At 36.3% G+C, this 27783-nt stretch overlaps 2 protein-coding genes and 1 long non-coding RNA gene across 4 annotated transcripts; all 3 read right to left on the bottom strand.

Annotated features, from left to right (window-relative positions):
• Nucleotides 1–147: 147 nt before the first annotated feature.
• Nucleotides 148–4440, bottom strand: LOC116175365. The gene is made up of 9 exons (XM_031493439.1): nt 4114–4440; nt 3877–4056; nt 3402–3671; nt 3077–3354; nt 2968–3025; nt 1890–2923; nt 1482–1844; nt 1169–1438; nt 148–1114 (listed from the first exon to the last, which is right to left on the bottom strand). The coding sequence occupies exons 1-9, from the start codon at nt 4343–4345 to the stop codon at nt 914–916; spliced, it is 2886 nt and encodes a 961-aa protein (XP_031349299.1). The 5' UTR covers nt 4346–4440; the 3' UTR covers nt 148–913.
• A 3688-nt stretch (nt 4441–8128) lies between these two features.
• On the bottom strand, nt 8129–13997 carry LOC116177516. Its single transcript, XR_004146687.1, has 3 exons — nt 13859–13997; nt 13378–13797; nt 8129–8153 (listed from the first exon to the last, which is right to left on the bottom strand). It is a non-coding gene; the product is annotated as an uncharacterized LOC116177516 (long non-coding RNA).
• A 3739-nt stretch (nt 13998–17736) lies between these two features.
• LOC116175842 (cationic amino acid transporter 2-like) lies at nt 17737–27653 on the bottom strand. Of its 2 annotated transcripts, none has more exons than XM_031494172.1 (14): nt 27407–27650; nt 26989–27230; nt 26808–26936; nt 26607–26762; nt 26452–26556; nt 26128–26399; nt 25981–26078; nt 25796–25935; nt 20253–20355; nt 20133–20198; nt 19916–20082; nt 19704–19870; nt 19549–19657; nt 17737–17918 (listed from the first exon to the last, which is right to left on the bottom strand). In XM_031494172.1, the coding sequence occupies exons 2-14, from the start codon at nt 27215–27217 to the stop codon at nt 17845–17847; spliced, it is 1815 nt and encodes a 604-aa protein (XP_031350032.1). In that variant the 5' UTR covers nt 27218–27230; nt 27407–27650; the 3' UTR covers nt 17737–17844. The 2 variants fall into 2 exon arrangements, with proteins under 2 accessions (XP_031350032.1, XP_031350031.1); XM_031494171.1 differs by lacking the exon at nt 17737–17918 and adding an exon at nt 17925–19474 and having other exon boundaries at nt 27407–27653.
• Nucleotides 27654–27783: the final 130 nt, after the last annotated feature.

Here is a 27783-nt window from a genome sequence, read left to right on the forward strand (position 1 = left end):
GTATTTCCTGATTCCAAAAATTAATCTTAAACAAGCATTTTGCAAGATTTGAATTTTTTTATTTCTATGCTTTTTAATGACGGACCATACACAACATCACAATAATCTAAGCTCGACAGGACCAAAGATTCGCACAGTACCACTTTAGTCTTTATATTTAAAATATCGCGATTAATATAAATAGCTTTTAAAGCAGCATAACCCCGTTGGATGTTTTTTGATATTTGCTGAGTGAATCGCAGTTCACTATCTATGATTACACCGAGATTCTTAGCAGATCTTTGAATTACTAGTTTATGACCACCTACATATATATTCGTTTGAGCAGACAAAATCTCCAAATCACTAGAATTTGCAAATAACATAACAACTGATTTTCTCATGTTTATGTTGAGGCAATGGTTTGTAGATGTTTCAAAAATGTTTTGTAGGTCACTATTTACAGTTTCACACGCCTTCACTATGTCTCTTGGAAAAAACGAAAAATATATCTGAGTATCGTCAGCATATAGGTGATATTGGCAATCTTTTAGAACAGAAGGGATAGCATGTGTGTAAATTAAATACAGTAAAGGCCCTAATATGGATCCCTGAGGGACCCCTCTTTTGATATTTAAGTACTTTGATGCCTGACCATTGCAAAATACTGATTGCTGACGATTATTCAGATAACTATTAATTAGTGAAATCCCAGATTGCGAAGCCCCAATATAATGTAGTATAGCCAGCAATACCTCATGCGAGATCGTATCGAACGCTATTCACCTAAAGGTCACCTAAAGTAGTAAACCTTATGACCAAATCCAGATTGGTGAACGTTGTGACCATCGTTGGACGTCTTAGATCCAATAGTAACGTGAAAACGAATCAGATACACAGTAATTATTAATTAATTATTAACCAAACATTTTGATTATTTCTTTTTAAATTCATGAGAAAACCAAGGCCTAAAATAAGTGCAATCGTCTTCTTTAGCAGGAGCATAAGCAAAAAAACAATCTCGAAAATTAGGGGTGGGCAACTCGTACGAAAAAGTAGAAGGAAAAAACTCCCGAGCTTCGTTGATTGCCACCTGTTTCACTTGACGATAGTAAATATTCTCCTTGGTAGCGGCCTACAAATCATTGCAAAAATAAGCATACCAAAAACTTACGGCATCGCAACGTACAATTTTCCGGACACTATAAGCGTGCGCCCAAGTGTACTGCCTTGCTTTTTGTGTAGACATGTCCAATCTAGCTCCTGCCGTAATGCTTCTATCGCAGTAAATCAAGTGGTTCCAATGGCGCATACTTTCCTCATAAAAAGTTAAACGGTCCTCTTGTGTCCAATATCTGCGACACCGCATGTCCATCCACAACCTGAAGATCGGCAAACTCCAACTGTCGGGCAATTTTGCTAGGGGAAACCCATCGTCCGCCATTATACGAAGTGCTGTCTAAAATTAACTTTGAGCTAATGATGTTTAGTTGGGCTGTCACCTTTAGGATGTTCATCTGATCGTCGTAATTCGACGGCATTTTGTTTAAAATGATAAACCTATATAAATCTGACATTTCGGAATCGCTTTCTGGTTCGTCCTCAATTTTTCCACAGGCCTCGTCGCAAACCGGTGGCGGCTTAGTGCAGATGCATGTAGCTTGTATAGCATCCCCCGTCAGGTAAATGATTGAATTACTGCACGGATCTTCACCTCCGCACTCGCATTTAGGCACGTTTGCAGCACCACTTTCGATTGCGAGTTGAACATCTTCGCCCCCATTTACAATGGTTGATCTTACAGTCGAGCACATTTGCATCGTCGTTTGGTCTTCAGGTTTGGAATCCTCAACTTGTTCCTCTATCTAAAATCAATTACATAATTCGACTGGACAAGTGGCTAGCATTACCGCGGGTAGTTCAGCTTCTTGAAACCTGGGATCATTTGTAAGTTCTTCTTGAGCCCTGGGATCATTTGTAATTTCTTCTTGAAACCTGGGATCATTTGTCATTTCCAACATATACTCGTGAACGTCTATCCGCATCTTCTCTAAGTACTTTTGGTAGACTTCCAAACATTGAACGTGTCGTTCTTGGTATGCTTTGAAAAGCTTCATGCATGTGCAATCTTCTGTGGGAACAGCGCTTGATACTACAAAGACGTTCCCTTTGTCTGTTGATTGTACTCCGGATATGACATATTTTTGCTTTCCTAAAGGAATGGTAGGCATATTTGCGCGTCTTTGCTCTTCCAGAAGTTGATCTCGTTGAATTGCTGCACAACAGCATTCTAGCTCTGGAGCAACCCCTGACAACATATACACTGGCTGCCCATCGTAGGTGTAAGTAATACCGCCTACCACATATGGCTTTGGCATCGATATCAAACCTTGTTGGGCATCAAACCTTTGCTTCAATTTTTCATAAATTTGCAATTTCGTTTCATACACCGCCATACACTTACAAGTTCCAGTAGACAATTCCTGCCTGCGGGCAGTGCACTGTGCGCACTGGCATAGGTTAGTCTTAATGCTTTCTTCCACGTCTTCTTTGCAAGTGCAACCAAGTGAGGGTACCCTTGCAACCACCAACATTTCACCTTCCGGCACGCTCTTCGGCTGCTCAATTGATTCGTCTGGAACGATCAAAACCTCACTCGTAATCTTTTCAGGTTCTATCTGTTGCTCCTCCACCCCACATAATTCATCACATGGGGGGTCTTCGAACGCGATTGGAATTGACAAATCCTTTTGCTCTAGCTCGGTTTCTTCGTGTCCCATCGCCAACTCTTCCGGAAGCTTCGCTACATGATCGCAAGGAATGTAAATAGATGGTTTTAGTAGGTACGGGACGGGTTCGAAATCTACCAACGATTCGTATATCTTCTGGGCGGACTTTAATTCCGCCACTATTTCCTTTTGTTGGTCCACTGTTATGCCGGATTCTGCAACACAATATGAAATCGCACATCGCGCAATCGTAACATACGTTTTCTCTGGATATACGTCTTCCTTTTCTCGTCATTTTCAAATGCTCTCTCTTGCTTCTAAAATTATGCATGTTACCTACTTAAAACATTTTGAGATTAAAAAGGTACCAATTCGGTGATATAAGCAAAATATGGGCTCTCCGGGTGTTGTACGTGTTTATTTTTGTACACTCCTGTGTACTTTCTAGGACATGGAACAAAATCGAAGGTTGCCAAATATGGAGATTTATAGCGAGGTTTTGGTGGTTGCTCGAGCACTGGGTTTGGTTTTCTTGGCGAGCGTGGAGGCGACGGTATGCGAATGTGTAACTCCTTAAGCGTCTCTCTCATTGTTAAATGCGCAACCGCAGACAAAAGCAGACGATCGTTGATAGAGTATTCGGTACCTGAAATTTATCACAGAGTAAGTTGGACTAATCGGAAGCCAACTTACGTTTCTGGTTCATTAGTTGGTACAAAATTAATAAAAATTCCACTGGACATTCGCAGCAGTTATTTAATGCTTTCTTTATATGCCGTTGATTTGGTCGAAGTACCAGGCCAAGCTCTCCAATATTATCCTTGGTGTAGGTAATGCATTTGTACCTTTTATCTTTGAGAATACAATTTTTTAAGTTATCTGCCGCTTTTAGTTGGTTTGGGGAAAGTTCTTGGAACCAATCGGGGCCCACCAATGCCATAAGTTCATTGTGACCCGCGGCAACTTGAAACAAAACGCTGTTTGCACTACGATACAAACTATAGAACGCCATGTGGAGAATTATACCAAAAAATATAGAAAAAGATGAACCAACATAACCTTACGAAACAATTCGATCTGGATCTAATCTTGATTCTACCTTGTTGTCATCAAGAGGCTTTTAAATGAAGTCAAAGAAAAAGACAGTGCTCTAGAACGTATTACCTACCTTGCCTTTTCATAAACTTCTTATTTTCAATTTGCAACGTCCTGAGATTTTCTCGATATTTTTCCTGCTTTTTCTCCAGACCTTTCCGCCATATCTCATCCGCAAAGCTATAAACAGGTGGTCCGCCTGAAAAGTACTTAACTACCTCAGCTTGCTGGACAGTACGATCTTCGGCATATCCTAGTAGAGAAAAAACGTAACTCGTTCTGGTTTACAACAAGTACATTTTTGCCATACCACCCTTTAAACGTTTTGGATTTTTCGCGACAGTTTCTTCAATTTGATTCTGGGAAATACTTTTAGACTTGAATCGGCGTTCGTTAGAGATGTTTGATTTCGCGTTAACAATAGAATTTGTCGCGGGAGTTTCACTTATTTTCGTTTCCTGGCATTGCTCGGGCAAATCGCCCCTCGTTCGAGAAGCACCTTCATTGCCAGCATTTAGAGTTGCCTTTTGATTTTTGCACATTGTTTCAAAATTGCACACAAATCCTTACAAGAAATTTTTGGCGTCAGCTTTCAAATTATGACATGACAAATATTTAGTACGTATTTTGTTTTTAAGTACCGAGTATATAGGGGTTGGGTGGAAAACCTTACCAAAAAGAGCACTAAAATCGACGTTAAATCTTCAACCATTAAAACCTGAACTGATAGCGTCGGGTAATAGCTAATATAAAACTTGAAGCCAACATCTGCAGCACCATCACTGGGTATGACTAAACATGGAACTAAATCTGAGGCGCTAAATTTGAAATTTGCAAGGGCAAGTATATCCACACAAAATATTAATACGATAACTGTTTAACTTTATACCTGATGAATTAATTTATATAATAAATAAATTTGAAGTAGATGTAATTTTTGGATAATGATACCAATAGATCGTGGAATAAGCTTTTATTTAAAAAATATACATGTTTATTGCAGCGTCTACGCAATCTCCAGGATAACGTGTATAACATGACGGTGAGGGTGTTACACAACGATTAAGATTCATATTTTGATGACCAGCGAAAGTGTTTACATCTGTTTACATTTTCATCTAATGTAATTTCTTCAACTTGTTCTTGGTCGGAGAAACTATTTTCATTTGATGTATTTGGGAAAATTGAAGGAACCGAATTAGCCTTTTACTTACGCGAAAAACGTTTCTGTTTTAACGTGTGATAATCCACCCTGATGGTTAGGCAACACACGTTTACATCTGAAACAAAAATATAATATGCTCTGTATATAACCAACGACCGTTTTGCGCAGATGCCGAATACTAGGGGATTTTGGTAACGAAGCTAGGGGAGAATGAAGAAGATGGCGACGAGGTCGACGGAAGGCATACGCTTTCCCGTTTTTTTTTTTTATTTCTTGATTATTTTGGTGTTGTTGTTTTGAAGGTGTATTTACAGGTAGTAACCATTTTATTCCTTCCTTGTACATACTAGCGATTTAATCATTGAATTTCTTGCCACAATTTGATACTATTTACATTTTGCTGATTTTGCATAAACTACGATAATCTGAATCATGGCGTACTCCATGCCTTGGTTTTGAGTACCGTTAGATGAATCGTGTGTGTTATACTGTACAGATGATTATGTCATTATTTTGTTTAATTAAGTATTTATTTCTGCTATTCACGAGAGTTGATTACCAGTGCGATGTTGCTCTGTCCGATCGATGCGTAACTATTCCGTTAAGTAAGTACTTAATACGTTTGATTGTTCGCTGTATCTGTTACTTTCTGATTCGTGGCGCTGCAGTTCTTGTGCGTTAGCTATACGGGGCTCTTTTATTTGATGTTTCGATGTTTGTGTGTGCGAGTGGGTCATTCTGTCTCCGTGGAGTAAGTAGGTACCTAATGCAGTTCGATCTTTCGCTGTATCTGTTGCCTACTCGTCTCGTGCGGATTGTAGTTCTTAACATCTTAGCAATACGAGTGGGGGCCCTCTCATTAACATTTCCTCTATTTAAAATATGTTCTGCTTGAGCGATAATCGATTTTCACATGAACACTTGCTATTTGCATTCTCACATGTACTTTTCGTGTTAAATTAAATTATGTTAATGAAGGTTGGAGTCGAGCCACACCATTTTGATGTTTCCTATGTACATGCAATTTATTATTTTACGAGTTGTGTTATCTCAATTGATCGTACAGGTATTTTGATGTGTTTTTGAATTGATTTATCATGTTTTCCACTGCATCTATGATGTCTTATGTATTTTGTTTTTATGAACTTGTTTAATTGCCTATGATTTGATTATCTGATTTTTATCATATAATTTGAGATGTTTTATTTATGTGTATTTTCTCTTGCCTTTATTGCTGTAGGTGATTTATTTCATGTATTTGTGTGGCCTATGCCGGGGTTTTAGTCCCGTAGAAGGTTTCCCTGGCATGGTCTTGTGTGTGCGTAATATATTTATTTGTTCTTGTCATTTCTTATGCACAAAAGTTCTGTCTTTTATTTAATTCCCTTACCGATTATGTCTCACGTCCCAACACATAAAGAACCGATTACACAACGTAGGAGTTCATTCGTGCCACCCATATCGAGCCGACTGCCATCCAAACTCAACAGTGCCGCGGAACGTCCATCGTTTCGACTTGAAAAGTAGGTGGCTCTGCTAGTAGTTCTTGCCAGAGTTGCCAACGGTAAGTATAGGGTAAGTCAACGTTTTCAGTGTCGGCTTGATAGACCCCTAGGAACATTACAACCTCCTTGTTTTGAAGGTTATAAACTGCATCACATTTTTTTACGAAACAACGTCACCGTCTCATTTTTAATTAATTATGTAAAAGTAGCACAACTAACGCACACAAATTTACATAAACACTTAAAATTAAATCTCGGAACATTGACGTGTGTCAAATTTCGTTTCACAAAACGCACACGACTTTGCTAGCCATCCAGTTATTTTTCATCCAAGCGTTAAACCACGAGACGTGGATCTAGTCCCTGATGACTTTTCGCTCTCAAAGATTGATACGAGTATTATCTAAAACTCGCAATTGAAACAAATCGAACACGTTTAGGTGCTAAACAGGTATGATGATCTTAGAGGTCCTCCAATCCAGCACTGTTATTTTGACTCGCGTTATACTTGCAGTTGGTAACATTTGGGAAAAAATTACATGCAGAGCCATCCTGTCAAACAAATTTAGGTCCCGTTAACAGTCGATCTGCTTATATAGCAAACGCCCCCTCTTTCTCGAAATATCCGAACGCTTCCGAAAACTTTCGAGTTCTTCTAGAATGTTCTCAAACAAATACGTCATATCTCTCGGAATGATTACGCCACATCCGCCATCATTATTTATCACCGATTAATAATCTTTCATGGCGCCTCGATGTCTATCGAAATTTCTGGAATGTTCGCTACACATAGACGACGATGGTGGCGAAGACAGAGTCCCAGTCCCAGGCAACTCTGGTTCTATATCGCGTTGCCGCGATGATGGCGGTACCCATTCTTAAAGAAAAAGCAATCCACCGTTTTATGAATCGGTTGCGGGGTTCCTCTGGAGTTCAAGCAACAGAACAATATTTTCACACCGGTGCCCTGGAGGCCCACCTCCCGAATGTTGCGCACAACGCGCCAGTCTAACCTACCAAGACGCTACTTATAATCGATAGTCGCTCAAAGTGACCTGCGGTATTTATAATGAATAACACTAATGGGGAGGCTACAGTGGAAAAGTTTAGAGAATGTTTTGGAAGGTAGGACATTGTTATACGCTTAGATACCAATAAAATCAGTAGGTATGGTTTTCTTATGGAATGGAAAGATTTATACCTACTTATTTTAAATTAAATATAATAAACAAACATTTACATTTATCTACTCTAACTCATAATTTTCCTAATTTTCTTCGTTTTGCTGGTACCTTTTCTTCCCTAGAAGTAATTTCCAATGGACTGTCATTGGTTTTCAACAGCTGCGTCGGTATCGCTATAAAATAAAGTTATAAGATAATTTTGAACAATTCGGCACACTATAGCTTACCGTCTGGCTTTAATTTTTTTCTGCACGGAAGATTAAGGAGCTCGGCTTTTAAATTTCTTTCGAAATGGATTGGTAGGAAATGTAAACTGCAAATACGTGCAAATTGTGGATTGAAAATGTCTGTCCTGTTACATTTGTTGATCCATTCTGATTGTCTTTGTGAGTCTTTGGGAAACGAAAAAAAAGATAAATCTCCGTTTTTCTCATCTTGACTTTTACAGCTCGCTACGCTGCAGCGTTTACCACCGCCCATTTTTCCAGCAGGTAATCTGAAATGCATTTGGTTTTCGAATATCTACTTATAGATAGGTACTCCACTAAAAATAGGATTTTTCAGAAATTTAGTTCCTGGAAAATTGAGAAACTTTTCGTGTAACATCACAATAAAGAAATTTGAAGTTTTTTCTTTTTATCTCATTGTTAGTGAGATTCAGACGTGACACCACTCTAAATTCCTTTAATTTATTAGATAGATAGGTATAAAACCGAGTATAAAACAAAGTGAACATTGTTTACAGCTATCCAGGAATTAACTGGTAAGAATCACCCTTTTTTAGTTTACTACACTCTATTTTTTAACTAGAAGACAGATTTAAAAGTTCCGTCAAAAATCTTAGTTTCTATGATTTTTGTGTCCATTTGCCTAAATTTTAACAAAAAAATCAGTCCTTTTGAGAACTAAACTTGATATTTCGCGACTTCGTGTCCTGAGTATACTTGCATTAGTGATAGATTCATGCATCCAATGGCATTATACTTTTACTTTTATTCGAGGTGCCTACACACAAAATTTTATATAATTTTAACCAATAAAAAAAGTCAAAACACATTTTTTGGTTCAGTATTCTTTTTACTTTTATTCGAGGTGTCTACATACAAAATTTCATGCAATTCGGTTCATAACTAACAGAGATGTCAAAAGGGTCTTCGTTATTTTTTGGCCTACATTGTCAATTCACGAATTCCGAACTACAAACAATCCATCTGCAAAATTTAATCGCACAATCGGTCCACCCGTTCTCTTTTAAAATCCATGCACATGAAGCCTGCGACCGGCGAGCGATCGGACGATTGGGAGAAAGCATAACAGTCTCGTTTAAAATTCGACGCTAAAACGAGGAACTCGTAATTCCTACCAAATAATACCATAAAGGCATACATTAAACGCCGTGTCCCGTTAAACCTTCGTCCAACGCTGATCCTCGTCATAGGATTTTTGTATGTTTGCTTTTGTTTAAAAAAATGTTTTTTTCTCCAACCACCTGAATAAGACACTATTTTGTGACAGTGTTCGGTACGTAAAATGGACGTTTTGCGGATTAATCGCTTTCACCATGGCAACTGTACAAAAAGTGGATACTTTTTGTCCTAGTACCAAATAATAATAATAATAATAATAATAATAATAATGTTTATTGACCGACAGATATAAATACATCCAATTACAGGTCAATTACTATTAAAGCTAAACGTAAGGCGCATTATAGGTATATAAGAAAAAGAAAAAAAAGATTATAGTAAGTAGAATTTATAGAAAAATGATTAAAAAGAAAATTTTAAGTATATAAATTAAGAAATTACAAATCAAGTACTTTATTCGTGCCTAAGAGTTAATAAAATACTATCTAGAGGTGAGAAGTGGATGTCGCACATATTTGATATTTTATTGAAATTTGCACACATAAAATGAATAGGAGAAGCAGCCAATATGTTTGTGTTCGGTTTAGAGCAATAAAATTTAGTAGACGACCGTGAAGCCTAAAATGGTACATATAGATTTATTAATTTTAGTATCTCGCCACAGTCTATCTTGTTATGAAAGAGATTATACAGGAATGTGACGTTAGACTTAGTTCTTCTTTCTTCTAGTGAATTTAAGTTGAATCTAGACAGCAGTAAATGTTGAGGATGACCTCCCTCTGGATAAATACCATCACCTTTGTAAGAAAGAAATTTCAAAAATCTTCTTTGCACAGATTCCAGTTTAGCTTTTAGGTAGGCTTGGTACGGTTGCCAAATTAATGCACAGTACTCCATTTTTGATCGTACAAATGAAATATATAAGATAGTTAATGCAGATATATCAGTGAATGATTTGCAATTTCTTATAATGTAGCCTAAGGATTTCTGACGAGTGTATTTGGTTTATATGTTCACAGAATGAAAAGTCAGAACTGAAGTGAACACCTAAATCCTTTACCGCTGTGGATCGACGCAACTCTTCATTTCCAATGGTATATGTATACCAAAAAGAAATTGACCTTGAAAGTTGGCCAATTAAAAAATTACAATCACGGAGATATGTCACATTGACATCGTTTTACATTGCAGGTTGTAAGATTTTCTATACATACAAATCAAATATTTTTGCATATTCAATGCAAATAATGCTGTTACCTATACGTATGTACATGTATTGAAAATGATTTACGCTCGCTATTTTTATTTAAACCATGTGTAACGTAATTTACATATTCGATGAACGTAATTTTAATACGTATACAACCCGGCGTCGCGCGTAACGCCATCTACTTCAGACCCATTGCACTATTATCTGTCATTTTGAATTCAAAATTTGAAAAAGTTAATTGCAATTAATTTTAATTAAAAAACTGTATGGTAAGTTTTTTATTTCAATACAAAATATAACACGATTAATTGTGTATACAATAGAAATGACTGAAACTGATAGCGACCTAGATTGCACTCCACCAGAGATTATAGAAACGGCAGAACATGCTACCTCAAGATTTGCTCCCTACAAAGTCGCAAGAGGTGAGAAGTAAGAAGTAAGAACGACTAGGTTATAAGTTAACCTAAAAACTAGAGTGGCATGACACGTGAGGACAAGAAAGCAGAAGTTCTTATACTATAGTAGTGAAACTGTGACTGAATCTAAATTCGAATATAATTTGAAGTAAAGGGAGTTGGAGAAAAAATTTTATGTTTTATTCGTACAAAAAATGCGTTGACATTTTTTTTGTACTAATGAAACAAATAACTATTTTTAATCTTAAACGTTGAGTGAAGGATCTAGGTAGAGAGGCAATGCTTATGTTAAAAGTATAGTAAACGTGGGGTTTGAGATATAGGCGGCCAAGAGTGATCTCAGATCCCGACGGCAACAACCAAGTCGGCGATCCAGATCCGGATTGCATTATTTTATTTTCATATTTTCGCTACCACAATATTAACCTTACAATTACATTATCGCATTATTAAATTTGCGAGGGCAACAGGCGAAATATACGGTTACGGTAGGTCCGTATCAGAGGCTGCATGTGGCCCTTGTAAAATTAATTTGTGATCGATGATCGAAACAGTATGTTTACGGTGACCGAAACATATTATTTAAAAGTATTATAATGCACATGTTATATCTAGGTATATTCTATATAAAACAAGCGGCCGCATCAAAAGCAAGCCTTTAATCATGATAGCAGAATAGCTAGATAAAGTTACCAGCAGATTCGCCAATTAAACAAGTTGTCTTTGACTTTCCCGGTTATGATAAAGAGAAACACATAAAGTAAATGATAATATACATAGTCACAGGTACTTATCATTATAAAATTCAGTAGGTACCGTCTTTTTTTCAAATTGTCACGTTAATTGCGAGAGAGTACCTATACCTAGCGTTATCGGTTTAAAATAAGTCGGTAGTGTGCTAAAATTGTAGGATGAGTGTTGCAAATCATATTTGCATTTATGCAAATTGCTACATCAGCAATAAACATAGTGATGGGATAAGTTTCTTTAAATTTCTAAATAATACCTACTTTACTCGCACAATCGCAAAATACATAAACATAAATGATATGAGATACTTTTCTTTGTGATTAGGTAGGTATACTTTTTTGAATTTCGTCCGTACGTACCTGCTGCTTTTAGAACTGCTCTTAATTAGGTATCTGATCCAATAATTATGATAAGGGACTGATATTTTGCAGGTATACAATTGCATGAAAATAGAATGACTCATTTTGTTTACGTGTGTTACAACGGTTTTCGATAGTTGCAATTGGAGTTACGCTAAAGACTGATTTCGTTGGAGAGGGCGGCTGGGCGAAAATACTGAATACTTGTAAATTGTAAAGAAGGAAAGCGCCGTCGAAATTGTCGGTGGCGTTAGCTGTCGGTGTTGCAAAACGTGGACTCGGAGGGGCAGAGACGCGATGTGCAATAGAGAAGGGACTACCTTAGTAAAAGATCGGAAAGGATGACCGCTTTTCATATAGGCATTACCACTCTACCTAGATCCTTCACTCAACGCTTAAACCTACAAATAACCACGATACACTTACAACGGTATGCTCTTGCGCATCTAGCGTGACGTCACGTGCGAACAAAACCACAGAATATAAGAGCAAAATTACGATGCTTAGATCGACAAATCACAAGGTTAGTTGACAAATCATACTGATTTGTGTAGAGATCCTCGCGTAAGTTATTTCTGGGATTTCGTGATCGTATGAAATAAACTCTAACCAAAAACATTGGCCCTAAACATGAAATGCGGCTGTTTCAGTAAAAATTATATAATTAATGCATTATCAAAAGATCTAATCGCTCCTCCGTGTCCCTTTTATTTTGATTTTCATTATTACGCGGTAGTTTTAAAGTAGGTAAAGCATCAGGTTTCAAACATCGACATCCGCTGTTTTTAAAAGTAGGTCTAATTAAGGAGTCGTTCCCTTGCGGTGCTTCAAAACGGCTGGCTTCAAAATGTTCATAACAAATACAGGATATAGGATTAAACAGCAATGAAAAGACTTAAACACGCCACTTAATAATAATGCAACACCATTTTTCAAGGTAATTTTGTCCTTACGACGACTTGCAACAATCCATTTTAGAGAAAAGTCTTCAATTTTCGGAAATCGAAAGTACCTATTTTATTTCCACACACAACCTGGCATTTTGGAATTTTCACTAATGATTACTTAGCTATCAACAAATTAATGCTTAGCTATCAACAAATTAACGCTATAAAACTCGTAAATACAACTGAAAAGGTGCAAACTGTCACGCGTGACATCTGTACTGGATTTTTCCGTGCGTAAACATTTGAATTTTGGCGCCACACGTTCGCAGGTGACGTAATGCGCAGTAGAAAACGCGTTTGAGAAAAATAATGAGCATACCGTGTGTAAGTGTATCGTGCAAATAACCCTAACGTTCAACTCCGAAAAAGGTTGGTATACGCATTTTTGCGAAAAAAAAAACAATTTCCCAAACCAAGAAACGAACACGAGCTCTGCGGGCGAGTACCGGGTATCGTTACCACTAAACAAACCACGACTGAATCACATATACAAACATATACATATACAAATGTTTGACGGGGGCGCAATTAATAACCGTTTAACGGGACTCTAGACACTATGTGAAAGAAAAGCACATCACGCAGCCCACAATACATATCAGTATAAAATGTGTAGACAGTTGTAGATTATTACTATTTACCTATATATGCTTGAGTCGTGCACGTACCTAAATGAAACAGCAAAAGTACTGTTCAAGTATTGGGCGGTCGTAATAATCGAAGCACAAAATTCGCAGGCACGCACATACACCGTACACGGCACGCTACCAGTTTAATAACCAATATCTTGAAAGAAGATTAACACAATAAAAAAACGCGGCAAATTAGGGTGAGAGACTCATACAATACTGTGCACGATGGCCGTGGTACCAGCATACAGAAACTACAAATCTACAATTAAACAGGCTCGATTACGTCAGAAGCGGTAAGTTCCCCTCTCGCTCCGCAACCAAACTGAAGTGGGCGAGGCAACCGTTTTAGACTAGAATATACCAGCATTGAATAATATGGTTTTTATTCAATGATACCAGCTTAAAATATCGTTCTTATGAACTATATGGTTCTTACAATTGTAAATTTAACAGCACCTAAAAAGTTCAATCATTCTTCAAAATGAAACGTTCCATACAAGGCGTTTAGCATACTTACTTCATTCGTAGGATCACCATTGAATGTCGTTTTTATTCAATGGCTGTGGTGGTAGTAGGTAATAAAATAAAACGTAACCCTACGTCTTTACTAAAAACAACCTCTCGTCTTTCATGATATACGAATAGCTATACACTCATTTTCGGGATATACACAACTTTGTGCTTGTGGCGTCCACACAAGAACAACTACCTATATTACGACTTCCATAGAAACTAGAAACGAAGGAATTCCGCCGTTTCGGACAAACCGCGATATGAAATAACTCCGGAAAAATCGCCCTTTTTTTGTTTTTTTTTTTGGTAAATCGAAACGTGCTGATGGATAACACAGGTACCTACGGAAAAAATACAATATAGGTAGGTCATTACCTTCATCTCATTTGTTATTTATTAGGGTAGTTTAAATTAAATAGTATCTGCTTTCTACTTATTTTTGAAGTAAAAATAACACGAGGGTGGTGATCGTGCAAGTTGCATTGCGGACGATCACAACAGGTTTAGGGCCATTTTTCCTCTTAGATACAAGAAAAACTATACCTATACCTACCTACCCCGAAAAAATGAAAGTGCCTACCCACTATTAAACGCTACTCTCTAGCTAGGCAATCTTTTATTAGTGAGCCTGAGCACCACTGTGGTGTGCCAGTTGGTTCCATTTACGTCCACATATTTCAGAAATTGACGATTTCTTAACAGGAAGCCAGGAATCATAAGAGGTTTAACCGTTGAATGAAATACTATTTTTCACTCAACGGTTAGTGTTAGACATTATCCATAATCCAATACAATATAAAGCAGCAAACGTTATATCGATTATTTAGTAATCCTTATATAAAATATAATCTTTATTTCACAATTCACAGGGAAGATAGCTTTACTTTTCGCCACCTAACACCTTTTGTTAAATTGTACTTCGATTGTAGGATACGATTACGTCGATTACGACCTCTTTCTCCGGCTGACATACTAATATCAAAACACTAATTTCCACGATATACACAACGTTGCTCAAGGGTCGTGGATGATTTCCTTCTCTTATATATATGATGATTTCTTTGCATTGACATTATACCTAATCACCAGTAGCGTACGCAGGATTTTTTTTCGGGAGGGGCTGAAACTCGAGAATTAAGAGCAAAGTATGTAAATTTTCACGGATGTCGTACACATTCGCAAGATCAAGTAAACAAAGGAAAAAGTAAGGTAGTTTTTCCAGCAACTGCAACATTTTTATTGTCGCTTGGCATTTAAATAATTATACCATGACTGACCGACTTACGGGATGTGCCGCTGAGTAGTTAAGTCGATTATTTCGGGGGGGGGGGCTGTAGCCCCTTCGCCCCCCCCCCTTTGCGTACGCCGGTGCTAATCACAACACAATGTTACTTACTTACGTACTTTTATTTTTAAACTTAGGTCTTTACATCACAAGGGCTTGTTCCCAAAATCTCAGTATGGATTTCGTAGAGGGCATGGAACAACATACCTATTCGATAACGCAACTATACAGGGTTGTGCCTTGCGTAACGCATCATAGGGATTTCAATGTAAAATTCATAACAAGCGATTATTGGCTCCCCAATTTATTTTAGAGCAAAAATGTATTAAGGTTTTTTGTAGAAAAAAATTTTTTACGTTAATCAACCGTATTAGTTTTCAATTTTTTGCATAATAAAGACGGAAAATTGGAGAAATAAAACCCCCATCTTTTTCAATAATCTGTGATGCCATGGAACTTTATAATACAAAAACTACGCCAATATCCGTCATGCCATGGAATGTCTGCTATAAAACAAATCAAATTCTATCAAAAAGTATTATATTTAGAATTCAGCAAATTCAACGTAAAGAATGACCAAATTACTAGGTGTAAACGGTTTCCTAATATAACAATTTACAATAAATGTTCAAATAAGTCACCATTAACTGCAAGACAGTAACCAAGTCGATCATAAAATCCATTTCGAACTGCTGCTATTTGATAACTGGATATTTTGTTTTAGAAAATTCCATAGCATCGCATATTATTGAAAAAGGTGCGGTAATACATTTTAGCTCTAAAATAATTTGGGGAGCCAATAATCACATGTTATGAATTTTACATTGAAATCCCTATGATGCGTTACGCAAGTCACCACCCTGTATAGTTTCCGACATACAAATTAGCTTTTCAAAAAATGACTATATAAGTATGTTTTAGTTTATTTATAGACCTCAAAGGGGCATATGATGTGGTGCACCTCTGTATATTATTTGAAAAGATGAAACACATGGGTATCAATCCAAAGGTGTCTGTCTGCTAATACGAGGGTTGTTTAGAAAGTAGCAGACGTTTTGAAATAAAAAACTTTAAACTTGTAAAGAAGATCTATTATTGTGGGGGATACACCCTTGGGCTATTTATCAACACAAGCGCCATGCCATTCAAATTGATGCACTTATCATAGCGTGGCACAAGTGTTTTGATTCCAGTTTTTATAAATCCGCCGCCCGAGATTTTAACCTGCACTGGGTAACGCTGACATGAAGTTCGGCATCCCTATCGAACCGCTGCGTTGCGAGCCAACGTTGCCAGATAATTCAATTTCAATGTTATGTACTATTAAACACAACCAAGTAAATAAAAAATTGATGCAAATTTCCAATTACTACGGTTCCATAAAATGGGTATACTAGGTACTAAAATATTTGGAGCAAAATAAAATAGAGCTACTTTTCGATATAACAAAGAAAAATTTGACAAGCGTTCAACTGTGATAAACAAGGAAAACAAAGGGTCCGTAAATATAACGGGTTTCCTTCTTTCAAATAGTCATTATTTACCGCTCGTGGCCAAATATCCTTGTTTATTTGTGGTAAAGATCATACTACACGCGTATGTAGAATTGTAGTTATAGTTCTTTAAAGTGCTTATTCAATGGAAGTAAAAGTTTTTCCTTTAACACATAGGTACCAAAAAATACACTCCCCTTTTTTTCAAATCGTTTAACATTTGGGGTAATTTACTATCATATACCTGGTGAGCAGAGCTGGGAACTAAAATTTAAGTTACTTTCAAGTAACTAAGTTACTGTAACTTAGTTACACTTTTGAAATAACACTAAAAGTAACTTGTAACTTAGTTACTTTCTAAAAGTAACTTATAACTTTTCCATATTCAGAGGAACTTAGTTACTTAAAAAGTAACTAAGTTACCTAAAAAGAACTTAGTTACATACCGAAAAGTTACTTTTTATTTATTGTAAAATTATTCCTCAAAATACCTTGCAGATCTCACATGCGTTTAAATAATGTCAATAAGAAAAAATAGTCCTATTTGTAATTTAATATTGAGGAGATAGGCTGGTAACCTGAGTTTTAAATGATAAAAGGAAGTAGCCTAAAGTGCAATTTTTTATCTCTGATATTTGATATACCTATTATGTAATGTAGGAGTATGAGTAAAATGTTGATGCATCCAGCATCGCCGACTCGGCAACGCATCCGCAGATATTTGTTCATGTGATCTCATGCTTATTATAAAAAAAATTACAACTCGCCATTTACCTTGTTAGTTGTAAACGTGAGAATGTTGTGCTTGTGAACGAAATAATATGAAAATAAAACTTTTGGTTATTGTTATTATTTGTTGAAATTCGAAGCAAGCAACTCAAAAGTATCTTTTTAAAACTTTTTTAAAAGTAACTTAGTTACTAGTAACTGTAACTTTTGTTTCTGAGTATCTAGTTACTCAAGTAACTTAAGTTACTTTTTGGAAAGTAACTATGGAAAGTAACTTAGTTACTTTATCAAAGTAACTTTCCCAGCTCTGCTGGTGAGATAGGTTTGTAGCAATGGTTATCGTTCTCCTCAACAGACTGGGAAATTAAAAACAAGTATTGGCATTTTTTATTATAAAATGTCTGTATAATAGAAAATTTATATTACTTACACAATTATAAAAGGTATGTGTAGTCCTTACATAAAATTAAACTAGAATATTTACTACTGTAATCTCATATAGTTTCTAACATCTTTTAAACTGTTAGGCAAGCCATATAATCCGTACATTGTAAAACCTGCAAATAATGTATGATTTAAGTGTGGATACACTACGCATGCACGTTTCACAATATTAATCACCTAACATGCAATCATCTACTCTACTAATGTACAAAACTACAATGATCCTTAATTCCCAAGCAAAAGGTGGTAGGAGGCGTGAATCAAAATGAAAAGCTGAACACAAATTTCTCAAATGGACAGCACAGACACAAATGGAAATATGAAAGGAGTATTTTTAGAAACATTTAGAGTATCTCAGTCGCAAAATCATGTTGGATGTATCTGTCGGCCCCGCTAAATTCTCAAATGAATCTCATTCATTTATCACCTTCAATACCATTTGACATAAAGCTGTTTTTCTTCAAAAGCTTTATGTTCCTTAAAGTATTACCCATCAAATTTTTATGAATATTTTTGTAATTTGCTTCATCACCGCTTACAATATTGGGAATATTCTTCTTATTATCCACCTCTTCACCTTTAACTTCGCTTTTGACATTAGATTTATGCAAATTCAAAACCGATCTAGGATCAGACTTTAATAGCTCGTTTAATTTTTTCTTAATATCCGCCGGTTTCATGGCCTCTTCTTCTATAACTCCGTCATCACTTTGCTCTGGCTTTGACATTTCCGCCAGGACCCACTGTAAATTTGGCACATTCGACGGGGACTTTGGTAAATCTTCCCGATCGTCGATGGCCTCAGGTTTTGTAAGTTTCACCATAGGTACGCCCATAGAGTGCCTAGACAGAAAGTCGTTCAATTTTAGGGCGACTTTTTCGTACCGTTCGCTACCTATTGAAATATTCTGGTCTTCCTGCTCACTGTGCACGCTACTTGTTCTTGACGGAGGGTTGGGATTTGTGCTGTGGAAAATGAGGTCAGGTGCACTCTTAGAACGAGTCAAGGATGGCCGGGGTTCGAGTGGTTTCATTTTGAACGTTAAAAATCCGTCCATGGGAGGTGGGGGAGGAGGTAGATCTAAATAATGGTTAATTTCGTGCATGGTGACCTCATTTGATGAGGTATCTGAATCGATGTCGGTTTGTTCTTCTAAAATAGGCAGTGAGCGTTCAAACTCATGGTGGATATCTTCGTTGTGTATAAGAGCAATGACTGATTCTTCAAAGTGTAAGTTGGAGACATTGGATACGGTATCTATAGATATTTTTCGACTGAACGGGTTTTCGTAGGAGAACGATTGCCCAATTGCAAGCTCTTCTTTAGTAAGCACCTCGTCTAAAGCAGCTAAAGCACCTGAGACACTTAAACTGTCTAATGACGAACACAGAGGACTGCTGATATTGTTAGACACAATGGGAGGAAGTGGAGCTTTAGGTTTGACATTTGATGACTTATTTAAATTATTTGCGACAACCATAGCTAATTCTTCACTTTGCTCCATCGTAACTTTTTTATTCTCTCCATCTGTTTCATCTATTACATAATTTATATTTGCTTGTCCATTCGATTTTTGCGTATTGTGGAAAGCACCGTTAGGTTTTGCATGCACTGTATAAATACTTAAGGGACTATCATATCTTACAGACATGAAGTACATAGGCAAGCCTAAAGAAATATTAAAGTATGCAAAACATGCAATGAAAAAAAAAACAGTGATAGCATCACTGTCATAGACTCACCGACGGCCATCCACACTCCAAATCGTATCCAAGTGTGCACGTCCAGCATGAGCATAAGATAAATGTTAATCAAAATGCTCAGAGCTGGTATTAATGGAACTAAGGGAACCTGCATAATTCATGTAATTGCTATAATTAAATGTGATCAAAGATACCTTAAAATTTAATATAGTCTGCGAATTTGGCTGCGTTCCTATAGACATTAGTGACAAAATGATCACAAGTCCAATTGTGCATAGTAAAACGATCGTCCAAGCTTGCGCTTCTACTATTTCGTCTTCCAAGTAAATTGCGCATAACCACAGGAACACAGACGCAATTACTAAAAACGAGAATTACCATACAAAGTCGATTAATTTATGCTCACCAAAGATGTATATTTGAACAACTACAACAGTATGGGAAACTCTAGTGGGAAGCCGTAACATCCGTAAATTGAATGTTTGTTTCGCTACATTACAGAAGGTCACCTCTTCGTCCGCGGCGAGAACGTCCGTGCTTGTTGTGGCCAGCAAGCTATCATTGTTAATATTACTATAAGAGTTAACTTAAAAAGACATTATCAACTACAACTAGATAATTACCCATCAGTCTCGGAGTCTGATGTCGCGGGAACTAAGTCATACTTCCGTTCTTCACTCGGTGAATATCTTTAACAATTAAGACCATCAGTTTAAGTACAGAGATCAATAGCGGAGATATACCTCAATACTAAAACACAAGCAGCTACTATACTGTATGCCAATAAAGTTCCAATCGACATCATATCAACCAAATGTTTTAGGTCAAACAAAGCAGACATTAACCCTTAAAGAAATATTAAGTAAGTACAAGAACGAAGCAAAACTACACTATCAATCAAACTTTCATCGAAAGTTTTCTGGGTTAGTAAACACAATTGGTCATGCAATGAAAGTTAGTAATACTTGTAAATGAACTACTTTTTATTAAAAAATCTAAGACTACAACATTTCGAATAAACAAACAATTGTTTTGGCACCATATCTTGTCTATTTTAGGTAAAATCTATACATTTTCGCAAGCTTACTGCTTCTCTTCTTCAATTAACCTCTTTGGATAGGTTGTAGTTTATTCACGAGCGCTTACAGAGAGTAACCACGTTCAATTGGGTCTAGCTGTTAGAACACCCGGTTTGCACCCAGGTGGCACGAGTTCCGATTCTTTGGTATGAAAGATTTTTTTTCACAAAAATGCGTACCAAATTCAGCGGGGCTGGATATTAGGTTCAAGATTGTCTTCTTAAATTTTTTTAAAAGTCTCAAACTTACACAAAACAACAAAATCTACACAAAATGCGCATGCCCAAGAGAACGTAGTTACTCTCTGTAAGCGCTCATGTTTATTCCTGTAACTTACAAGCTACTGCCGAAAACACGTGATTATTTCGAATAATAATTTTTTGATATGCTGTTTCAGAAATGATTAACAGATTTAGTATCCATTAAGAAGAGAGTACGTGGACGCTCTGTATAACAGGATAAATTCAAATGTGAATACTTCAAGAAAAATGTTGGAAGGGAGGCTACCTCTTTGTTGTCTTTTTTTTATTCTTTTATCCTTTTTATTCCTTTATGAGCACCGTCTTCCGATGTGACAGGAATATTTTTGCGTAATAAAAATGCAAGCATCTGACGACCTACGGGATGATGTTTTACAAACTGCTCCATATACAGAGTGGAAATTTTAGTACTGAATATATCTGCAAAACTACAATTTTTGCAAAGAAGTTTTTTATGATATCTGCAATTATAAAAAGTTTGCTACCAACTCGGCTACCAATCTACGTACTTCAAATTTGTGGTCAGTCGCGCAGTGTGCAGTTTAAGAATGCATACATAATAAAAAAATTCGAATCGCTATTGAGATGTCTGTTTTCAAAATTTCAAACGACAAGAACCGTTGGCGTTTATAGAGACACCGCTGGAAATACGTTATGCCTCGAAATAATCCAGTTACTGTTCAACAATGCATTAATTTCAATGTCTGCAACTTTTAACAAGTATAAATTGTGCACAGGTCTTGTGCAAGTAAAGCGCATTTTTTTAACCGAAATAGCTTTTGTTTTGACATCCCCGATGAATATATTTCTTGCAGACGTTCCAATCGCCCTTTGTGAGTACCCTCTTCCAACAATCCTGAGGTATAAGGGAATATACCCGATCACATAAGAGGTCGAGGAGGGCTATGGTTGGTAGAAATTAATTCCTTTCGTTGAGACCTTTCATTAGAGTACCATGAAGGATAAAACTAGTTCCACTTCCCCCCCCCCCTCCGTCCCGTACTTTGATAAGAGGACAGAAAGAAGGGCAGTAGTTGGTAGAAAACGGTTCATTTCGTTGAGACCTCTAATTAGAATACAATGAGAGATAAAATTAAATTAATTCCCCCCCCCCCTTCAGGCCCCGTCGCTCACTGATCTCGAAAAAGAGTCGCACGGAAAAGTTATAGTTTGTACAAACCAATTTATTTCGATGAGACCGTTCATTAGAATACCATGAAGGGTAGAACGTGTTTACTCCCCCCCCCCCCCCCAATTTTCTAAAGTTTAACTGCGCACCATTAAAGGCATGCGTATGCGACCAATTGGTTGTCGTATGTAAAAGTTATGCACGTTTTACTTTCAAAAACAGAATCTCAGGAAATAATTCGTGGGGGGGCCCCCCTTTTAGACAGCGAAATTTAATGGCCGTCTGGCACACCTTCAAGGTATAGGCTACCTACTGCAAAAAATTACAGGACTCTACGACCTAACAGTAGTTCAAAACGGCAGAAGTGGGTCCGGATGGACGGACGGACGGACAAAACGCAAACATTAGCACATTTTTTTTAATTCTTAAAAAATGTCAAATCTTTTAGTACAAATATCTGCAGAACGGGATGTCGGAGAAAGATACTGCCAAAAAGCGATTGAAACGTCTACGGGAGACATATCTACTTCCGATGTAAAAGCTTGAATGTGAATACCTCAAAAATGGAGTGTCGGCGTCATTCTTCTTGCATTATAGATAATAATATAGATTTTGAATGTGTACAAGGCGCCCTTTTAAATGTTTATCTGTAAAGCGCTCCCTCCCCATTACACTGCAGTGTGTCTCAGCTGTTTTTAAAGATAGAGGCTTGTGGGTTTCGTGACCTTTCGCCACTTTTTTGTGAAATATTTAATACCACATACAGAATTAACTTAGCCACGTTTGTTTCGGAGCTACAGGGTGAAAACGAAATCACTTGTTTGTTGCTTACTATACAGGGTGGACCACGAGGTGGACCATTAGTGTGTGGGTGAACGATTGTGGGTTTATTAACGCGCATATTTAAAATTCATTGTGGGGAATTGTTTAGGTTACAACCTAAAAATATTTTCACCGAAATTGCAATTGTTATACAGGGTGATTTATATCAAAGTTGCTTTTTTTTAAATCCATTATTACATATTTCGATTCCTTGGTCAATTTTAGTGTGACTTTATGTATTACACATGATATCTAAAATTCGTCGTTTTTTCAAAAAGTAGATGTCCAGTAAAAATTGAATATCGCAGTTATCATAAAACTTAGAAGGCCGTGACTTTGCAGTAGCACTAATCATGAAATGTACTAACATACGCTGAACAGCTAAAGTTAAACTTTTTTTTGCGTTAAAAGGAATCACTCCGTCAATTTTCAAAATTTCATTCAGAGGTATCTTGACTTTTTTTAATGGAAGTACGAAGTTTTTTTTATTGCATGAAACGTAAAATTTTATTAGGGCCCTATACACTTTTTAATGTAAAGCTTCCAGCTCGGCCTGAGGATGACTTATTGTCGAAATCGATCGCCGTCAGAAATAATAAAAACTGTTCGAGTCTCAATCATTTCATTATTTTCCAATAAGCAATCACTCAAACATTGATGGAGTCCTTCATCAACAAAATAAAATAATGAATTTGCATTTAAACCAATGCGTGCACTTATAAATAAATCAATTTGAATAGTAAGCCATGAAATCCATATTAGAAAATATTAACACAAAATAAAATGAAATAACATCAGTCAGTTTAGTTTATTAGGATTTACAATTCTGTTGTTCTTTGTTGTGTTAGAAAAATGGAATTTGAATAACATATTTTAAACGGTGCTTACTTTAAATTTTTAAGCACTTGAACATAAAACAAAAAACAATTCTATGTAATTCTCTGGTACTATCTAAACTAAATTATTGTGACTCAGTCTACAACGCCTGCCTTGATTCAGTCGATGAAAGGAGAATACAAAAACTGCAGAATTCATGATTGAGGTTTATCTTCGGAATAAAAAAGTATGAGCACATTAGTGATAAGCTAAGTGTTTGTGGTTGGCTTAATATGAAGCAAAGGCGTTTCTTGCATACGGCTGCACTGCTTCACAACATCATAGTTACCAAGTCACCGACGTAACTATATCGGAAAATCTCCTTTAGAACTGATATACATAACCTCAATTTAAGGTTTAAAGAACTACTAACGCCACCAGTGCATAGAACGCAATTTTTCAAAAGATCGTTTTCATATAGGATCACAAAGGTCTATAATAATCTTCCTGCAAACCTTAAGTTGCGATCGCTTAAATCATTCAAGCTTAAGTTGCGCAAATTGCTGTTCGAACATCAAAGCCAAATTTAACATACCTAGTCATTGTATTTCATCGCGGTTTTATTGGAAGGTTCTAAGTATTTTTTTTTTTTTTTTATTATACATAGTTTGTTTAATTTTTAATGTAAATAACAGTCGGAATAGTTCCAACGTTAAGTGGAAGAACAGACGGCGGTAGTCTCCGCCGAACTGAACTTCGCCTTGTAGAAGTGTGATATTTTATTTCTGTTTTGTTTTTGGGGATAATTAAAGGCAATATTATTATTATTAAACACTGTGAATTATTAGAAATTGTTGAATTACAAAAAATATGTAAAAGATAAACATCGACAAGCTTATATTGTTAAAAAGGTAATGAAATCCTACATTTGGTGCGATAAAAAAAACTTGGTAGTTCCATTTAAAAAAATTGACGGAGTGATTTCTTTTAACACAAAAGAAGTTTAACTTCTTAACTTTACTCGTTCGGCGTATGTTATTACATTTCAAGATTAGTACCACTGCAAAGTCACGGCCTTCTAAGTTTTATGATAACTGCGGTATTCAATTTTTACTGGACATCTACTTTTTGAAAAAAAGACGAATTGCGGCTAAACGACACATTTTAGATATCATGTGTAATACATAAAGTCACACTATAATTGACCAAGGAATCCAAATATGTAATGATATACAGAGGGTTCCATTTAAAAAATGCAACTTTGATATAAACCACTCTGTATAACAATTGCAATTTCGTTGATAATATTTTTAGGTTGTAGCCTTAAGGGTCCTTCAACATTCCCCCACAATGAATTTTAAGTATGCGCGTTAATAAACCCACAATCTTCCGCCCACACACTAGTGGCCCACCCTGTATAAGCAAATTGAATTCTATTTGAGCTTAGTTCGTACTTCGATGTGTTCTTGTTATGATATAAATTGTGAGTGATAAATTGTAATTACTATTACAAATTAATCCATGTTAAGACTGATATAAATTTATTGGTAATTTAATTGTTATAAATAAACGACGTAATTAAATTTACGTTACAATATAAAAATAAAACTTTTTTTATTTATTTATGTAGTAGTAATTTGCACCAATACTGATGTCTACCTAAAATGCAATTTTTTCTGTGTAAGTAGAACCATAATAGCTGGATATGCAATTGTATGAATCTTTGACTAGATATGAATCTGCATGTAGATGCAATAAAAATAATCTAAAGGCATAATACAAAAACACTGTGATAAGTTACAGTAATCATTGACATGTTCTTAACACACAAATATGCGTCTTGTATATTAAAAAAAAATAAACTGGAATAGTTCAACTGTACCTTAGAGCAAAAAAGTGTCAACAAAAATAATACAACAAAAGATAAATTAAACCAAAACGTGGTAAACCATATTTAACTATTTAACGATCTTTGATCTTACATAACTGGGTTAGAATTGATAGTCACATAATTAGAATGTACTCTTGTGAAATACAGTAGACAAACAGGTTTTTATTAAATATTTAAAGCCATTATAGTGATAAAGAAGAGAAAAAAACTATGACCTTTGCCTTCTACACATTCTTTGTTTATGAATACTTCTTGAATTGACAAATAATGCATGCAGTAATTACTTTACCTGTGAGCAGTCCGGCTAATAAGGTACCAATGAGAGGTGTCTGGAATCTGGAATTAACCCTTCCCAAAAATTTAAAAATTATGCCATCACTCGCCATGGCATAAATAATACGTGGTAAAGGAAACATAGCCCCAAATAAACTAAAAAAAGGTATTACCTGTTATGTACAAGAAATAAATCACTACCTCGCACACAGCCCGAAAATTCCCCCAATGGCAACAATCCATTTGGCAATATCCCAACCGACCAACTCAAATGCGTGAGGAATCGGAGCATTTACATCCTACATTCATAATGGTAATATCACAAAGTGATTACATTTTATTTTATACCTGCAAGTAGTAGGGGACCATTAAAGTGACTATGCTCGCTGTTCCGAAATATGCCAAAAATATAATTGCCAACGAGGCGATAATGGCGAAAGGGATCGCCGTTTGTGGATTTCTCACTTCTTCGCCTGTGGTTGCGATGCAATCAAACCCGACAAAGCCGTAAAAACAGGTCGCCGCCCCTTTAATTACACCGGAAATTCCGTACGGAAAAAAGCCTCCCTTTCCATATGAGGGATCTGTAGGGGGTGGGAGATCCCAATTTTCGGGATGAGCTTCAACAATTCACTAATTAAAACGGGTAAAAGTTACACAGCCAATTGCTACCTTTAAATGATCCCGCGATGACAATAAAAACTACTACAAACAAATTAAGCATGGTAAATACAGTGTTGACTGGCGCGCTGTTTTTCAATCCACATCCTAACGCAACTGCAAAATGCAAAAATTAGTAATCGTAGGTAGTAAAGGTTTGCACTTACTCGCTAATATCACAGAAATTCCCAATGAGAAAAAGTCAAAATAGGATCCGAGAAAGCTGACATCAATTGGTGCTATCTCTCGAAATGTATTTTGCAAAGTGTTATTAATTAAAGTATCTAAATAAAGACTAAGTCCCTTCGCTACACTGGCAGAACCTAAAATAAATAATGAATTGTTGAGCTACAGCACGAGGTCAATACCAATGACGTATTCCAGAATGAGATTCCATCCTATAATAAATGCGACAAATTCACCTATACAAACATAACTATAAACGTAAGCCGACCCAGCTCTCGGTACTCTCGAACCGAACTCTGCATAACACAGCCCTTAAAAAAGGAACTTAATAACATATACAAATAAAATTTAACACTGACATACCTGCGAAGACTGATGCGACTGCCGCAATAAGAAACGACAAAATGACAGCTGGACCAGCTACTTGTTTGGAAACTTGACCGGCTAATACATAAACGCCCACCCCGAGCGTGCTTCCGACACCTAAAGCAGTAAGGTCAAAAGTATTCAGAACTCTCGCTAATTGGGTGTCTGTTAAACTGGAAGCGTCTAATATTTTTTTTCTCGTTAATACTCTGAAGATTCTATTCATCTCGATGACTGATCTAGAAAGTTGATTCAATTACACTAATGAATAATTTGAATAAGCAGTATGCTAGATCATATTACTCAGATAAGGAGGAGCGGGAACTACTTGTGGAATGTGTTAATATTAAATTAACCAGATGATAATGATAACAATGTATAGATAAGAGGCACTACTAGAAAGTAGGTAACTCACCACAGCATAATTAAGCTACACTGCTAGGAACAATAGACATTAGATTTTAATCATACTTTACGTCAGGATAAGTAAATTAGGTTTAAAAAAGTCCACACTTGGTCAGTGTGACTTCTGCCACAAAGCAGTGCATGTTTACGTAATATAATTTACGCAATTAACTGGAAACTTATTGCTAAAATTTGTATGTAAATAGACAATTGACAAATATGTCAAAGTTTTACTTCAAGATTCAAGGTTATGACAAATTTCCCTTTCACGTTCAAAGGTAAGCTGTGTTCAAAGGTTAGATGTAACGCTGTGTCTAATACACCTCACTGTTAGTAATTATAGGAACATTGTGTACAAGGTGCTCACGAAAGTTTTAGATTACAAAA

The sequence above is a fragment of the Photinus pyralis genome, unplaced genomic scaffold (genome assembly GCF_008802855.1).
Source record: "Photinus pyralis isolate 1611_PpyrPB1 unplaced genomic scaffold, Ppyr1.3 Ppyr1.4_LG7, whole genome shotgun sequence".
NCBI classification, from domain to species: Eukaryota; Metazoa; Arthropoda; class Insecta; order Coleoptera; family Lampyridae; genus Photinus; species Photinus pyralis.

What these genes read in the sequence shown, in the direction of transcription:
- LOC116175365 (XM_031493439.1), bottom strand. Translation starts at nt 4,345, where the DNA reads ATGTGCAAAAATCAAAAGGCAACTCTAAATGCTGGCAATGAAGGTGCT. An exon ending in TCCAAAACGTTTAAAGGGTG is followed by an intron (nt 4,057 to 4,113) that starts GTATGGCAAAAA and finishes TTTCTCTACTAG; the next exon opens with GATATGCCGAAGATCGTACT. An exon ending in GAAGTTTATGAAAAGGCAAG is followed by an intron (nt 3,672 to 3,876) that starts GTAGGTAATACG and finishes TTTTGTTTCAAG; the next exon opens with TTGCCGCGGGTCACAATGAA.
- LOC116175842 (XM_031494171.1), bottom strand. Translation starts at nt 27,217, where the DNA reads ATGAATAGAATCTTCAGAGTATTAACGAGAAAAAAAATATTAGACGCT. An exon ending in AGTCGCATCAGTCTTCGCAG is followed by an intron (nt 26,937 to 26,988) that starts GTATGTCAGTGT and finishes TCCTTTTTTAAG; the next exon opens with GGCTGTGTTATGCAGAGTTC. An exon ending in ATTAGCCGGACTGCTCACAG is followed by an intron (nt 20,356 to 25,795) that starts GTAAAGTAATTA and finishes TATTTCTTTAAG; the next exon opens with GGTTAATGTCTGCTTTGTTT.